The 17,702-nt window shown below is 29.3% G+C and overlaps 3 protein-coding genes across 3 annotated transcripts in view; 2 read left to right on the top strand and 1 right to left on the bottom strand.

Annotated features, from left to right (window-relative positions):
* The window catches only part of LOC134830615 (A disintegrin and metalloproteinase with thrombospondin motifs 15), a 106,599-nt gene extending 99,844 nt beyond the window's left edge, over positions 1–6,755 (top strand). The window contains exons 13-20 of the mRNA XM_063844160.1: positions 899–1,845; positions 1,904–2,050; positions 3,383–3,712; positions 3,801–3,941; positions 4,052–4,429; positions 4,594–4,861; positions 5,601–5,956; positions 6,009–6,755. Coding sequence (XP_063700230.1) covers positions 899–1,845; positions 1,904–2,050; positions 3,383–3,712; positions 3,801–3,941; positions 4,052–4,429; positions 4,594–4,861; positions 5,601–5,956; positions 6,009–6,110 — 2,669 coding nt within the window. The 3' untranslated portion in view covers positions 6,111–6,755. The remainder of the gene's footprint in view (positions 1–898; positions 1,846–1,903; positions 2,051–3,382; positions 3,713–3,800; positions 3,942–4,051; positions 4,430–4,593; positions 4,862–5,600; positions 5,957–6,008) is intronic.
* A 1,073-nt stretch (positions 6,756–7,828) lies between these two features.
* Positions 7,829–9,772, bottom strand: LOC134837168 (regulator of chromosome condensation). Its single transcript, XM_063852520.1, has 2 exons — positions 9,389–9,772; positions 7,829–9,297 (listed from the first exon to the last, which is right to left on the bottom strand). The coding sequence occupies exons 1-2, from the start codon at positions 9,516–9,518 to the stop codon at positions 8,096–8,098; spliced, it is 1,332 nt and encodes a 443-aa protein (XP_063708590.1). The 5' UTR covers positions 9,519–9,772; the 3' UTR covers positions 7,829–8,095.
* A 5,218-nt stretch (positions 9,773–14,990) lies between these two features.
* LOC134836691 (E3 ubiquitin-protein ligase Rnf220) lies at positions 14,991–16,982 on the top strand. Its single transcript, XM_063851871.1, has 2 exons — positions 14,991–15,500; positions 15,928–16,982. The coding sequence occupies exons 1-2, from the start codon at positions 15,159–15,161 to the stop codon at positions 16,702–16,704; spliced, it is 1,119 nt and encodes a 372-aa protein (XP_063707941.1). The 5' UTR covers positions 14,991–15,158; the 3' UTR covers positions 16,705–16,982.
* The last annotated feature ends 720 nt before the right edge of the window (positions 16,983–17,702 follow it).

The raw sequence follows: 17,702 nt of genomic DNA on the forward strand, positions 1-17,702 counted from the left end.
CATTAAATTGATTTTTTAGCATTTTAAGAAAAAAATTAAAATTTTTCCTATCAACTTAATTTTTAAAAATTTATCTTTTTGATGAAAAAATTTATGTAAAATTTTTTTATTTTTTCTTTAAATTTTTGAAATTTTATTAAAAAATTAAAAAAATAAAAGTAAAAATTTTTTAATATTTTTAACGATTAAAAAAAACGTAGTTTTTTTTTTTTTTTTTTTTTTTCTCTCCCCCCCCCCTTCATAATTTTCTCAATTACATAAAAATTTATTAATGGCCTAATTAAAAAAAAAAATTAGTAATTTTTCCTCAATTTTTAACTTTTTAGAATTTATGTAAAAATATTTTTTTTATAAAAAATTAAAAAAATTTATTTTTTTTTAAATTAATAGTTTTTTTAATTTGAAAATTAAATAAATAATAAATTTTTTTTTAATCCTCTAAATATAATTTTTTTTAAAAACTTTTAAAAAAAAAAAATGATCCAAAAAATATTTTTTTTTTTTTGTCTTTAAAAATTTCCAATTAAAAAAAAAAAATTACTTTCTAAAATATTTGAATTTAAATTATTATTAAAATCGATAAAAAATAATTACAATTTCATTAATTAAAAAAAATCATTCATTAGAACTTTTTTTTAAATATTTGACATTTAATTAAAAAATTAATTTATTAAATAATAATTAATAAAATTTTTGAATTGAAAAAATATTTAAAATAATTTTATTGATTTAAATAATAAAAATTAAAAAAATATTTTTTGAGCTTTAAATAATAAATAATATTTTTTTTTTAAATAATTTGCTCAATCAGCAAAATAGTTTAAGTAATTTTAGGTTAAAATTTGAAAAGCTGAAAAAAATCAATTTTAACGAATATATTTTTTTTAATTTTTTACAGCACTCAGCGACAACAAAGGCAAACAATTCATCAATGCAATCAACGGTCCTTCTTCTCTGCAACAACATCGTAAAAAATTCACATATGCCGGCGTCACCTTCGATTACAGCGGCTTAAGTTCCTCCTACGAAGAAATCCGTTCAACTTCCTTCCGCAAATTGCAACTTCCCCTCGTTCTCGGGATCCTGAATCTCCAAACGAGTTATCGAAAGTGCGACAACCATCATCCTCACATCCTCACGTATTCCTATTCCATCTCGGATCGCGACTTTTCCCGCCATCGCAGCATGGAACAATCCCAATCGCAGCAACAACGCAACGAAAACCAACAAAATTCGCATCCGCAGCCTCAGCAACCGCCGCAACAACAAATCCCTCATTACACCTGGAAAATGTCAAATTGGAGTCAATGCGATCAACTTTGCAACGGACGTCAAAATCGCACCGCCAACTGCTACGATTTCAATTCCGCCATGATGGTGCCGAATCATTTGGCGGCAAAATATTGCACGCGAACCGCCAAACCGTCGACCGAGTACAAATATTGCAACAAAGATTGCGTTCTGGAGTGGGACACGAACAAATCCGAGTGTTCCGAGGCCTGTGGCGAGGGATGGCGTCAAGTTCAAGCGACTTGCGTGCGAAAAGACATCAACACGAACCTTTATTCGAAAGTCGATCATTCGTACTGTCGTCAGGACACAAAACCACCAATTCGGGAAAAGTGTCAGGGCGATTGCAAGGACGTCACGTGGGGTTACGGCGAATGGGGACCTTGCTCGGTGACGTGCGGCGAAGGAACGCAACAACGAGAAACTTCTTGCTTGGAATATGCCGGCGGGAAAATCATCGAGGACAAATATTGTCAAGGACTGGCGAAGCAAGAAACGGTGAGGAGTTGCAATGCCGGCGCTTGTGCCAAATGGGTGCATGCTGATGCGGGACAAGTAAGTTTTCAAAGAAAAATTTGTAAAATTTTCTTATTTTGATTTTTTTTTGTTTTAGTGTTCGGTAACATGTGGCGAAGGAAAGAGAGTCATCAGAATTCAATGCCAGATGAACAATAAGACGGTCGATTCGAAACTTTGTAGCGAATATCCGAGACCAGTTGTTAGTATTGTGGATTGTGTTATGCCTCCATGCGAAAATAAGGTAAGAAAATCATTTTTTTATAATTTTTTAATGCAAAAGAAATAAATTTGATAGCAAAAAGTGTTTTGAGTTATAAAAAATTCACGTTTTTAATTGATTTTTAAGGAAAACTTCAACGAAGAGATCAAAAAATTATTTTTTTTTTTTTATTTAAAATATCATGATTTATTTTTGCAAGATTTAATTTCACACTCAAATTTAATTATTTCAAGTTCAACGAAAAAAAAAATAAGAATTTCGATTAAAAATTTATAAATTGAGAAAATTTTTAGTTAAAAAAATTTTATTTCATAAAAATTTTAATAATTTAAATTAATTTTTTTTAAATTTTAAATAGAAATTATTTTTTTACTTTTTAAATTTTTAAAAAAATTAATTTTTGAAATTAAAAACTAAAAATAAAAAAAAAAAAATTAATTTAAATGTCTTCCATCAAAAAAAAAACGTCAAAAAATTAGTAAAAAATAATAATTTTTTTTAATTTTTTCTGCTCCCTTCATTAAAATCCACATGCGACATAAAGTGAAATAATTAAATTTTTTGAGGTATTTTAAAAAAAATTTTTAGTTTTTTATTTCAAAAAATTTAAATAAATTAATTTTTTTTAAATTTTCAATAGAAATTATTTTTTTACTTTTTAAATTTAAATAAAATTTAAATTTAAATAAAAATAAAAAAAAAGTTAAAAAAATAGATTTTTTAAAAATTTAAAAAAAAATTAAAATAAAAAAAATATTATACGTAAGTTAGATGAAAAATATTTTTTAAATGATTAAAAACCAATATTTTTATTAAATAATTAATTTTTAAAAAAATACTTTTGGTGAAAAACTTTAAAACAAATTTGAAGCAGCACATTTTTTTTCCTTGTAATATTTCCTTTTGAAAAAATCTGAAATATAAATAGTTAAAATTTTTACACTAAATTGTATAGTTTTTTCTTATATTTATTTTCAATTTTCATTATGAAATCTTTGGTGGATTTTTTTTTATTAGTTCAATTTTTTTAAAATATATTTTTTTTATTTTTCAATCCAAATTTATTAAAAGTATTTTAACCAAATAATTTTAAATTTTTTTAATTATTTTTTTTATTAATTTTAATTAATTTTTTTATTAACTTTAATTAATTTTTTTTTTTTATTGATTAAAAAATTAATTTTATTAATATCAGGTACCTAAATAATTTGTCATTTAATGAATTTTTTCTTGTTTTTTATTTTTCTTTTTTTGCTAATTTTTTATATTAAATTTTTTTTGCTAATCACGAATTTTCAAGCCAAAAATAAATTTTTCTTAACTTTTTTCACTAAAATTCAATTTTTATTTTAGGTCGAAATGTACGAAGATCTCCAAGTAACCACTCCGCGTCACTTTACTTACACAGTATTACAACCACGAAAAAACCCAAATACGTATCATCCAACGATGTCCAACGAAATCGACGACATTCGATATGAATGGCGAACCGGATCATGGGGAGACTGCAGTGTGGCTTGCGAAGGCGGACAAAAAGCTCGTATCGTCAAATGCCAACTTCGAAGCTCCTTGAAGACTGAATACGTGGATGACAGCAAATGTGATCAAGATTTGAAGCCGGTCAGTGTTGCGACTTGCAATAATTGGAGGTGCCCCATTTGGACTTATGGAAGATGGTCCGAGGTGAGTTCTTGAGAATTTTATTAAGATTTGACGAAAAATTTTAAATTTTGGCTTGATTTGAATTAATTGAAAAAAAAATCTTTTGTAGTGCAACGATCGATGCAAAAAGGAACGAACCGTTGTGTGTGAAGATCATCGCGGTAGATACGTGGATGGATGTCCTTTGCACTTGAAGCCCCCAAGTGAGGAGAATTGTTGTCACATCAAATGGCGAAGCACGTGGACCGGTGTAAGTTTTCACAAAAAATCAATTTTTTTCGTCTCTTCTCCTTTTCTATCTCGTAAAAAAAGTTCTCGTTCTAAAACAAAAAATTCTTTCGCAAAATTCTTCTCGAATAGTGTTCAAGTACATGTGGCGATGGTGTTCGTAAGCGCGAGATAGTTTGCATGAAAATATTCAAACGGAGCGAATCGAATCCCTTTCCGCGACGCACTGCCGTCACAATCGACTCCAGCTACTGCCGGCACATGCAAAAACCGAAGCCGCAAATTATGGAGCGCCCGTGCCGCAATAAGAGCAATTGCAAGTTCCGCTGGAAGGTGGGGCATTGGGCAAAGTGTAGTGCTGGCTGCGGCAGTGGCTACACAAAACGTTCGGTCTATTGTACGAATGGTACAGTAACGGCACCAGAATGTGATCCCAAGATGAAACCCATGAATTCGCGCAAATGCGAGAGCAGGAGTCACTGCTGGTGGCGCACGACCAAATGGAGAAATGTAAGTTCCTCGCATTGCCACACTTTTTTTTCTGTCGCTTTGCTTTTTATTTTTTACTAAAATCACAAAAATTTCATGAAAAAAAATTAACAAAATTTTTTTGGCATTTCTAAAAAAAAATTCTTTGAAAAATTCGAAAAATAATAAAAATTTAATTTTTTTAGTGCACTTGCAATGGTTACACAAAGCGTCGTGTCATGTGCATGGACTCTCTCACGAATACTCCGTCGAATAATTGCCCCGAGGAAGAACAGCCGATCACGAAAAATCGTTGTAACCCACCGCCAAATTGCTCCTGCAAGCTGATGCAAATGAAACGTGGCATCCGGGAAGATGGCGAGCAATTGTTGAACGTCAGAGGACGGCAAGTCAGTATTTATTGCTCGAATATGTCTTCGGTTGAGCCACGGGAGTATCTTACTTTACGAGCAGGTAAGTTAAATTTTTTTTATATTTTTGAGGATTTTTTTTTTATTTGAAAATATTTGATAAAAATTAAAAATATTTAAAAATATAATGAAAAAAAAAAAATTAAATAATTAATTTTTTTTAAGAACTAAATTAAAAATTATATAAAATTTAAAAAAAAAATTATTTAAAATTTTCAAATATTTAATTTAAAAAAAAATTTTATAAATTTTATTTTTTTTAAATAAAAATTAAATGATTTTTTTTTTATAAATATTATAATTGCAATAATAAATATTTATTTTTGCTTTAAAAATAAAGTGAAAATAAAATCAAAATATAAATTTGGTAATAAAAAATTTTTTTTTTCAAAATAATTTAATTAATTTGACTTTTTTTACAATTTTTATATAACTTAATTCCTATAAATTTTAATTAAATATTTTTATTTGAAAAAAAAATCAATTTAAATTATTTTAGTTAATATTTTGTTTAAATTAAATATAATTGAATATCTATTTTATTTGTAAATTAAATTTAATTTTATAAAAAAAATATATAAAAAATAAGAAATAAAAATTTTTAAAAAATATTGAAAATCAAAAAAATAAAATATTTAAATAATTTAATAAAATAAATTAATTAAATTATTTTTTTTATAAAATTAATAATTAATTAATTTAATTTAATTTAATCTATTTTTATTATATTAAAAAAATTTAGATAATTTATTTTTTTTAAATAATTTTTTTTTAATTTTTAGGATCAAAGGAAAATTACTCAATCTACTACAGTAAACGTGCCCGCGACAGTAGTCGATGCGGCGATCGCTACAATGAAGTCGACGATGCTCGCATGGTTGGCATTTTCGGCACTACCCGTTTCGAGCGCATCCGCATCGACATTCACACACTCAAAGTAATCGAAGATGATTTCACGTACGCCACGAGTTACGGCAAAAATCAGAATTTTGGAACGGCGGGAGATTGCTATGGCACCACAGAGGACTGCCCACAAGGAGACTTTTCAATAAATTTGACAGGAACGAAATTTAGGATACGACCGAAGACCACGTGGGAAGTCACGGGACATCATTCCTCGATTCAATACGTCATCAGAGTAAGAATTTTTTTTAAATTTAAGAAAATTTATTTTAAAAATATTTTTTCAGAACCAAACGGGCTATCAAACAGTCCGTGCGCGATGCGGCGGAAATTGCGGCAGTTGTGCACCTTCGAGGACGACAGGATTATACTTGGAAGTTGTTACATAGACGAAAAATCACCGCAAATCCACATTAGGAATTAGGAATATTTAGCAGCATCACTCAGTGTAAAGAAAAAAAATCAAACAAGAGTCGATCTCCTGTCTCCAAAACTATTTTTTGTACCAACGACGTCACCGATTAATATTTTTGGACAGAAAAAAGTCAATTCAAGTCAATGAATTATAAATACTGTATTTTTTTTGTTTTTAAACTCCTTTGTATTAATATTTTGTAGGAAAAAAAAAACAAAAAAAAAATAAAACTTAATAATAAAGTTCCCTGTTCTGTTTTCGAGAGCAGGATGTAATTTTTCTTATTAAACGTAAATAATTGCTAATTGTACAACTAATCTCAGAATAAAAAAAGAAGAAATATTTAATCGATTAATGGTAGCTTTTTAAGAAAACTGCAAGAAGTATTTTAAAGATAAATTCGCGAAAGTTTTAGAAATTAAGAGCCTCCATTATTAAATTTAATGAAAAAAATTATTTATTTGACTCCCGTAATAAATGTCTACACTTAGCTGATAAGGTCAGAAAATATACTCAAAACTTGTACAGAAACTTTTACGATGAAAAAGAACGATTGGCTGAGCTGTGCGAGCAGTTAAATTATTTTTTTAAATAAAAAAATTAAATTAAAAAAAAAAATTGGCTGTACTGAAATTATTTAATTATTTTTTTTTTATTTTTAATTAATTTTTTCATAATTAAAAAATTAATTAATGATTTTTTTTCAATCAATTTTTTCAAATAAAAATATCTAAATAACTATGACGTTAATATTTTATTTAATTTTTTAAATAAAAAAAATTACATTTAAAAAAATTATGTTTGCATTTAATTAAAAATTTAATTGCAATAAAAATCGACTGAAATTATTTTTAAAAATTTATTAATAAATTTTTTTTAATTTTAAAATTTTTTTTATTAATTATTTTTTTTCTATCAAAATTATTTAAAATTTATTTATTTTATTTTATTAAAAAAATTAACTTTTTATTTAATTATGATTTTTTTTAAATTTGTATTTTATTTTTTTTAATCAAAATGTGAATTTATATTTATAAAATATTATTTTTTAATTCTTTTTATTAAAAATTTCTTTTAAAATTGACAAAAATATTTTTTTTATTTATTTTCTTAAAATTATTAAAATTATTTTCTTAAAAAAAATGAAAAATATAATAAAATTAATTAATTTAAATTAAAAAAAAATAATTATAGAAATAAATTAATTTGAATTTTAAAAATTTCTAAATTGTTTGAAATATTTTCTAATTAATAAAAATTAAAATTATAAATTTTATAATTTTTTATTAAAAATTCTTTTATTTTTATTTTTTTTTTTAATAAAAAAAAAATTGAACCGCTCGCACAAATTCAAAAATATGCCAAAAATAAAACAAAAAATTTGAAAAGGAAAATTTATTCCCGCAACATTGGAAAAGAAAAAGTATTTTAGTCGCTAACGTCATTGCTGGCAATGCCAAAAATTGATGCCTTCAAAAATGAAAAACTGCCTGTCCAAGAAACGCTCTCTAGGAATCTCTTCAATGATATTCTTAAAAATTTTAGATTTTAGAAAACACACAATTGTACTAGCCATTTATTAACGATTGTTTAGGACAAAAAAAAATGTAGAAAGAAAAAAAACTAGCCATTAAAAAATTAAGAATTCTGAAAAAAAAATTTTTAAATAAAAAAAAACGAACGCCCGGCAACTATTTCAAAATAATTTAAGTATTTATTTCAAATCAACAATCAAAAAAATATTAAAAAACAAACAAAAAAAGTGGAAATATTAAAATAAGTGAAAAAAATTAATAAAAAGTGAGCTTTATAAACTATTATTATTAGAATAAAGTAGCTGTATAATAAAAAAGATTTTATGTATTAAATCAAAAAAAAAACGTAAATATTGATTTTATTACTCTACAGAAGTTCATCATGTACAACATTTACCTACAGAAATTTTGTAAGTATTAAAAATTATTTTTTGCCATTCGTTTCGGGCGTTTTTTTGTCTTCGACCGTGAAAAGCGTGTGTTGTGCGCCACCCGCCACGGTTATAACTCTCTTGTCCTTGACTTGGGCGCCCGTCAACAAAACCGGTTCCCACACATCTTCATCGTTTCCGGTGCCAAGTTGGGAATTTGTGCCGATTCCCCATGCGAAAACCTCTCCGGCGTCCGTTAACGCGAACGAAGTACAATCGCCGCACGTGATATGCGTGACTTTTTTGTCTGCCAACTTTGGAATGACCGTCAATTCTTCGACATCGGCCTCAACTTTGCCCAATCCGAGTCTTCCGTACTCCTTTCGCCCGATGGCATAGACTTTTCCGTCATTTTTGAGGACGAGTGTGTGATGCGAGCCGCCCGCAATTTTATGAACATCATTAAAACTGTTGACTTTTGGCGTAAAACTCGGCTCCGAGGTCTTTTTCAGTCCCAGTTGGTTGTAATTATTCAGTCCGAAGGCGTAAATTTTATTGGTATCCTTTTCGCGGAGGAACGTGCAATACGTTGAAGCCCAAATAGCGTCGGCAACAACACGACCAAACTTGATCTGCACTAATTCCGGACTAAGTAAGTGGGTTTTGCCCCTACGTGACTCTCCGCTCGCCGCTCGAATACCCAAACGCCCGAGTTGACCTTGTTCGGCGCATCCAACGGTGAAAATTTTGCCGGCTTGTGTCAAAATCACCAAATGATCGGCACCGGAAGCGATATCGACGCATGTCATGTCGGGCACAATATGAACGGGTTCCTTTTTGTTGCCTTCCAGGGTCAAGCCCATGTTGCCGTGCGAGTCTCTGAACGAGCCCCATGCGAAAACGCGTCCATCTTCCAACAAGCAAGCGGTATGCGAGTCGCCGGCGGAGACTTTGACGACTTTTCCCGGCAATTTTAGCTTCGTGCAGTTGAATTCGGAGCCCTCCTCGGAGGTATCACGCCCAAGAGCACCTTCGTCATTGCATCCGAACGAATAAAGTTCACCCTCTTTCGTCAAAACGATGCTGTGCATGCCACCAGCTGCGACATCGACGACATTTTTCACGTCGGGCAACAAAGCGGGACGCGATTTTTCCATGACATCTTCGCCCAAACCGAGCTGCCCGACATCGCCCTGCCCGCAAACGAGCAAATTTCCGGCGACAGTGGGTCTCGTGGGGATCGGCAGTGCCACCGCTGGAAGAAAAAATTCGAAAAACGTAAACATTGGAATCGATTAAACAACGAGTGAGAGGTTAAGTAGCAACCAACCGCCAAAATGACTTACGGGGCGTTCTTTTGCTGGCAGTGCGTGCGAGCTTTGTGGGACGCGGGCCTTCCTCCTTGGACTCCTTCGAGGCATCAGATCCGCCGGAAACGCGCGTTGTTCCCGTTTTTGATGACTTTCGTTTCACCATTTTGTGTATTTGTTTGTCGTGCGGCGCGTATGTGTGTGTGAGTAAAAATGCGTTATGATTCCGCCTGTTTTATTTTCGCGATTTTTTGAGGTTTTCTCCAAATGTACAACAATAATTTTAAGATTTTCGAGCAAACGACCACCTGAGGATTTGCTAATGGTAATTTTTTGCTCCGGTTCCTTCGTATTTAAAGGCCAAAATTGAAATGAAAGTGGTTAAAATTCCGATTCAGTTTCTATGAATTTGCGGGATGAGTCAGGCTGCCAGATATTCAAGTTTCGTTGCCGAAGAATTCAATTTTTGCCGCTGTTGCCGATGTGGCGTGTTTGTTTGAGACGAATGAAAATGATAAGGACGATACAATTTTTTTTTGTTTCGTCAAATATCGACTTAATTTGATCAGAAATCAATTTTAGAATGAATATTTATTCAATTTTAGGCTTAAAACTGGTCAAAAAATGACTTGCAAAAAAAATCAGAGTTTGAACCTCCAAACTCTGATTTTTTTGTTTCGTCAAATATTGACCCAATATGAACAGAAATCAACTTTAGAATGAATATTTATTCAATTTTAGGCTTAAAACTGGTCAAAAAATGACTTGCAAAAAAAATCAGAGTTTGAACCTCCAAACTCTGATTTTTTTGTTTCGTCAAATATTGACCCAAAATGAACAGAAATCAACTTTAGAATGAATATTTATTCAATTTTAGGCTTAAAACTGGTCAAAAAATGACTTGCAAAAAAAATCAGAGTTTGAACCTCCAAACTCTGATTTTTTTGTTTCGTCAAATATTGACCCAAAATGAACAGAAATCAACTTTAGAATGAATATTTATTCAATTTTAGGCTTAAAACTGGTCAAAAAATGACTTGCAAAAAAAATCAGAGTTTGAACCTCCAAACTCTGATTTTTTTGTTTCGTCAAATATTGACCCAAAATGAACAGAAATCAACTTTAGAATGAATATTTATTCAATTTTAGGCTTAAAACTGGTCAAAAAATGACTTGCAAAAAAAATCAGAGTTTGAACCTCCAAACTCTGATTTTTTTGTTTCGTCAAATATTGACCCAAAATGAACAGAAATCAACTTTAGAATGAATATTTATTCAATTTTAGGCTTAAAACTGGTCAAAAAATGACTTGCAAAAAAAATCAGAGTTTGAACCTCCAAACTCTGATTTTTTTGTTTCGTCAAATATCGACCCAATATGAACAAAAATCAACTTCAAAAAATAGAATGGATATTTATTCAATTTTAGGCTTAAAACTGGTCAAAAAATGACTTGCAAAAAAAATCAGAGTTTGAACCTCCAAACTCTGATTTTTTTGTTTCGTCAAATATTGACCCAAAATGAACAGAAATCAACTTTAGAATGAATATTTATTCAATTTTAGGCTTAAAACTGGTCAAAAAATGACTTGCAAAAAAAATCAGAGTTTGAACCTCCAAACTCTGATTTTTTTTGTTTCGTCAAATATTGACCCAAAATGAACAGAAATCAACTTTAGAATGAATATTTATTCAATTTTAGGCTTAAAACTGGTCAAAAAATGACTTGCAAAAAAAATCAGAGTTTGAACCTCCAAACTCTGATTTTTTTGTTTCGTCAAATATTGACCCAAAATGAACAGAAATCAACTTTAGAATGAATATTTAGTCAATTTTAGGCTTAAAACTGGTCAAAAAATGACTTCAGAGTTTGCAAAAAAAATCAGAATGAATTTTAAATTTAGAGTTTGAACCTCCAAACTCTGATTTTTTTGTTTCGTCAAATATTGACCCAAAATGAACAGAAATCAACTTTAGAATGAATATTTAGTCAATTTTAGGCTTAAAACTGGTCAAAAAATGACTTGCAAAAAAAATCAGAGTTTGAACCTCCAAACTCTGATTTTTTTGTTTCATCAAATATTGACTTAATTTGATCAGAAAACATCTTTAGAATGAATATTTAGTCAATTTTAGGCTTAAAACTGGTCAAAAAATGACTTGCAAAAAAAATCAGAGTTTGATATTTATTCAATTTTAGGCTTAAAACTGATCAAAAAATGACTTGCAAAAAAAATCAGAGTTTGAACCTCCAAACTCTGATTTTTTTGTTACGTCAAATATTGACCCAATATGAACAGAAATCATCTTTAGAATGAATATTTATTCAATTTTAGGCTTAAAACTGGTCAAAAAATGACTTGCAAAAAAAATCAGAGTTTGATCAGAAATCATCTTAAGAATGAATATTTATTCAATTTTAGGCTTAAAACTGGTCAAAAAATGACTTGCAAAAAAAATCAGAGTTTGAACCTCCAAACTCTGATTTTTTTGTTTCGACCCAATCAACTTTAGAATGAATATTTATATGGTATTTTTAAATTTTAGGCAAAATGAAATCATTTTAGAAAATTGAATATGAATTCATCTTCAGAATGACTTTTTATTCAATTTTAGGCTTAAAACTGGTCAAAAAATTGACTTGGTACAAAAAACTCAGAAACCTCAACTCTGATTCGAGCTAAATTTTATTTTGTTTCGAAAATATGACAAAATATGAACAGAAATCATCTTTAAATGACTATTTATTCAATTTTAGGCTTAAAACTGGTCAAAAATTAAAAAAACTCGATTTTAAGTCAAAAAATCGAGCTAAATTTATTGACTTAGCAAAATTTTTTAGGCTTAAAACTGAAAAAATGAATCATTTTTTTGTTTCTTCAAAATGAACGACATCTTTTTATTTTATTCAATTTTAGGCTTAAAACTGGTCAAAAATTGACTTGTTAAAAAAAACTCGATTTTAAGGCAACATGATGAAAATCGACTCTGAATAAAAATCATCTATCAAAATGAACGAAATCTTTTTATTCAATTTTAGGCTTAAAACTTTTTTTTTAACTGGTCAAAAAATGACTTGCAAAAAAAATCAGGCAACATGATCAAATCTTAAAACTGATTTTTTTTTTTGAAAATATGACCCAATATGAACAGAAATCAACTTTAGAATGAAAATTTTAGGCTTAAAACTGGTCAAAAATGATGAGAAATCGATTTGACAAAATAGAAATCAAAACGACTTTTTATTCAATTTCAGGCTTAAAATTGGTCAAAAATTGACTTGGTACAAAAAACTCGATTTTAAGGCAACATGATGAGAAATCGAGATAAATTTTATTTGTTCGAAAATTGACAAAATATGAATAAAAATCATCTTCAAAACGACTTTTTACTTTTAGGCTTAAAAAAAAATTGACTCAAAAAACTCGATTTTAAGGCAACATGATGAAAAATCGAGATAAATTTTATTTGTTCGAAAATTGAGAAAATATGAATGGAAATCATCTTCAGAATCACTTTTTATTCAATTTTAGGCTTAAAACTGGTCAAAAATTGACTTGGTACAAAAAACTCGATTTTAAGGCAACATGATGAGAAATCGAGCTAAATTTGAATAAAAATCATCTTCAAATGACTTTTTATTCAATTTTAGGCTTAAAACTGGTCAAAAATTGACTTGGTACAAAAAACTCGATTTTGAACCTGTAAGGCGACATGATGAGAAATCGAGCTAAATTTTATTTGTTCGAAAATTGACAAAATATGAATAAAAATCAAGAATGACATTCAATTTTAGGCTTAAAACTGGTCAAAAATTGACTTTTCGATAAGGCAACATGATCAATTTTAGGCTTAAAACTGGTCAAAAATTGACTTGGTACAAAAAACTCGATTTTAAGGCAACATGATGAGAAATCGAGCTAAATTTTATTTGTTCGAAAATTGACAAAATATGAATAAAAATCATCTTCAAAACGACTTTTTATTCAATTTTAGGCTTAAAACTGGTCAAAAATTGACTTGGTACAAAAAACTCGATTTTAAGGCGACATGATGAGAAATCGAGCTAAATTTTATTTGTTCGAAAATTGACAAAATATGAATAAAAATCATCTTCAAAACGACTTTTTATTCAATTTTAGGCTTAAAACTGGTCAAAAATTGACTTGGTACAAAAAACTCGATTTTAAGGCAACATGATGAGAAATCGAGCTAAATTTTATTTTAAAATTGACAAAATATGAACTTAAAATTGGTCAAAAATTCAAAAATTGACAAAATATGAATAAAAATCATCTTCAAAACGACTTTTTATTCAATTTTAGGCTTAAAACTGGTCAAAAATTGACTTGGTACAAAAAACTCGATTTTAAGGCAACATGATGAGAAATCGAGCTAAATTTTATTTGTTCGAAAATTGACAAAATATGAATGGAAATCATCTTCAGAATGACTTTTTATTCAATTTCAGGCTTAAAACTGGTCAAAAATTGACTTGGTACAAAAAACTCGATTTTAAGGCAACATGATGAGAAATCGAGATAAATTTTATTTGTTCGAAAATTGACAAAATATGAATGGAAATCATCTTCAGAATGACTTTTTATTCAATTTTAGGCTTAAAACTGGTCAAAAATTGACTTGGTACAAAAAACTCGATTTTAAGGCAACATGATGAGAAATCGAGCTAAATTTTATTTGTTCGAAAATTGACAAAATATGAATGGAAATCATCTTCAGAATGACTTTTTATTCAATTTCAGGCTTAAAACTGGTCAAAAATTGACTTGGTACAAAAAACTCGATTTTAAGGCAACATGATGAGAAATCGAGCTAAATTTTATTTGTTCGAAAATTGACAAAATATGAATAAAAATCATCTTCAAAACGACTTTTTATTCAATTTCAGGCTTAAAACTGGTCAAAAATTGACTTGGTACAAAAAACTCGATTTTAAGGCGACATGATGAGAAATCGAGCTAAATTTTATTTGTTCGAAAATTGACAAAATATGAATAAAAATCATCTTCAAAACGACTTTTTATTCAATTTCAGGCTTAAAACTGGTCAAAAATTGACTTGGTACAAAAAACTCGATTTTAAGGCGACATGATGAGAAATCGAGCTAAATTTTATTTGTTCGAAAATTGACAAAATATGAATAAAAATCATCTTCAAAACGACTTTTTATTCAATTTTAGGCTTAAAACTGGTCAAAAATTGACTTGGTACAAAAAACTCGATTTTAAGGCGACATGATGAGAAATCGAGCTAAATTTTATTTGTTCGAAAATTGACAAAATATGAATAAAAATCATCTTCAAAACGACTTTTTATTCAATTTTAGGCTTAAAACTGGTCAAAAATTGACTTGGTACAAAAAACTCGATTTTAAGGCAACATGATGAGAAATCGAGATAAATTTTATTTGTTCGAAAATTGACAAAATATGAATAAAAATCATCTTCAGAACAACTTTTTATTCAATTTTAGGTTTGAAACAAATTAAAAAATGACCTGCAAAAAAAATCAAAGTTATAACCTGAAACACTTTTGAACATTGTACCGTCCTCAAATACAATTTATCACTTTAATTCGTCTCACATCTCACTCTTGAAACAATAACAACAAAAGAATTCCAAAATTATTCCTTGTTTTTTCGTGAAAATTTGACATGAATCTCTTTTAAAATCGACTTAAAACACAAAATCCCCAAAAATTCTTCGAAAAGCAATGAAAATTCCCCTCCACGCCAACCAAAAGTGAGCCAAAAGCGTCAAACAATCAAACCCGAAGCCATACAAAAGATGGACCACGAAATAGTGTCGCCTCGAAAGCGTTCAAAGCCGAATAACGAGCCGCTTACGTGTCCGGTGTGCGGAATTACTCTTCGACCGCAAGACATGAACCAGCATTACTTGATGGAAATGGACAAATTACAAAAATTGAGCACGGGACGAAGTCGCAAGAGCTTGAGTCAGTCACCACCTGCTGCTTCCATCGGTTGCACGTCGTCGTCAAGTGCGTTCCGGAATGTCAATGGCGAGGGCAGTTCTTCTTCGAGTACCGCAACGACAACTACAAATCAAGTCGAGGACTCTTGGGGAACATATCAAAAAATCAAAAATAATCGACAAAATCGGTTAAAGGTAATTTTTCTTAAATTTTTTGTGTCTGAAAAAAAATTAAAAAAATATATTTTTTTCAATTTTTGCTTGAAAAAAATTGAAAAGTTAATTTTTCTTTGATTTTTTGTGACTTAAAAAAAAAAATTTTAAAAAATTAAAAAAAATATTTTTTTTAAATTTTTGTCTGAAAAAATATGAAGAAGAATTTTTGTGACTGAAAAAAATTAAAAAAATAATTTTTCTTCATATTTTTGCCTGAAAAAAATTTAAAAAATTATTTTTTTTTTTTAATTTTTGCCTGAAAAAAATTTTCTTTAATTTTTTGTGTCTGAAAAAAATTGAAGAAATAAATTTTCTTTAAATTTTTGCCTAAAAAATTTTTTAAATTATTTTGTTAAAACTTTTTTTGTCAAAAAAAAAAATTTTTAAATTTAATTTTTCATTTCAGATAAAGCCAAAAAAGCGAAAAGATGAAATAACTTGCCCCGTTTGCAATCAACGAACAACGGAAGATATCAACATTCACGTCGAAAAATGTCTCCGAAAATCAGATCCCAACTCCGCGAGCAACAACGGACACATTTCCAGCGACGATGAAAGCACAATCGACGTCGACGGCGAATCCTACGAAGAATACGAGTGGGCAGGACAAACGAGAATCCGCGCTGCGGGTCTTTTACCCGGCGGATACAGCGCCGCCGGCATCGGAACTCGAATCACACCCGCCAGCGATGACGAAAACGAGCTAAATGTCGACGGGGACGACAACGTTTACGGTCCGCCGCAATTCTCCGAACGTGACGTCATCGTGCCCATCAGCAAAGACGAATGCAATTCCTATTTGCGGGACTTGGTGATCGGAAATGAGCCGCCAAACTTGCGAAATGACGCTGTCAAAGAAGGAAGTCACTCTCGGGCACCAACAGAACCACGATCCACGATGGAAGCACCCGAACCGCTGCCAAAAGACGATTTTGACTCGAATTCCGACACAAATCACACAATCGAGTCGCTAAAATCGAAAATTCGCGAATATGAGAGATACGTGCAGAACAAGCCGAAATGCCTCATTTGCATGGATGACTTCAAGTTACCGGTCGTGTCGATTTGCTGTTGGCACGTTTATTGCCAGGAATGCTGGTTGAACTCGCTCGGCTCGAAAAAGTTGTGTCCGCAGTGTAATTCGATTACGGGACCTGCGGATTTGAGGAGAATTTATTTGTAAAAAAGTATACGACAGAAAAAAAACACAAAAAACGCCTAAAATTTACAATTTTAAAATTTTACATGAAAAATTTGATGTAAAAAAACGTGAATCATGACAATACTCTAGATATTTAAGGAATTAGCATTTAGATTTTAAGTTCGTGGAATTATTTTGACAGTTGAAAAAATGACAGATGTCAATTTTTTTTAAGAAATTTAAAGTTTTAAGATAATTTTATAAATTTTTTATTGCCAAGTTGAAGTTTTATGATTTTGATCGAAAATAATTCATCAAAATTTGTGAAAATTTTATTCACATTTTACAATTTTTTTTGACAGTTTGAACATATGACAGCTGTCATAAGAGAATTTTTGAGAATCTTCATAGATTATTTTTTTTATTAAGGCCGCTCCAAATTAAAATCAAAAATAAAGTCCGATGCCCCATCATAAAAGTCGAAAATCCAATGGAGCAAAATAAAAAAAAATTAAAAATTTCATCAAAAATTTACGTTTTTCGGTCTATTTTCGTAATTTTTTAAGAAGTTTTCAAAAATTTTTTTAATTTTTACAAATTTTTGTTATGAAAATCATATTTGAACTTGAATTTTCTACTGTACCAATATTTTTCATAAATTACTGAATTTATACTTCAAAATTTTTCGACAGTTTTTTTTATGAAATTTTTTTCTTTAAATTTTAATATGAAATATTCTGAAATCTATTTTAAATCAGAAAATCTCAAAGTAAAAAGTAAAAAAAAACATCAAAAATATTATTAACCCTCAAAAATAGTTAAAAATTATGTCATTTTGTATTAAAATAGTATTTCAAAACTTTTTTTTTTATTTTGCCTCCCCCCCCATTTTATTTTCAAAACTTTTGGACTTTATTTTTGATTTTCATTTGGAGCGGCCTAAAGAAATTATTTAAAAGAAAAAATAGAAACTAGAACTAGAGAAGAAGATTTAATAACAAAAATTAAAATTTCAAGCGTTTTTTTTTATTTTGATTTTG

This window comes from Culicoides brevitarsis, chromosome 1, assembly GCF_036172545.1.
Source record: "Culicoides brevitarsis isolate CSIRO-B50_1 chromosome 1, AGI_CSIRO_Cbre_v1, whole genome shotgun sequence".
Lineage (NCBI taxonomy): Eukaryota > Metazoa > Arthropoda > Insecta > Diptera > Ceratopogonidae > Culicoides > Culicoides brevitarsis.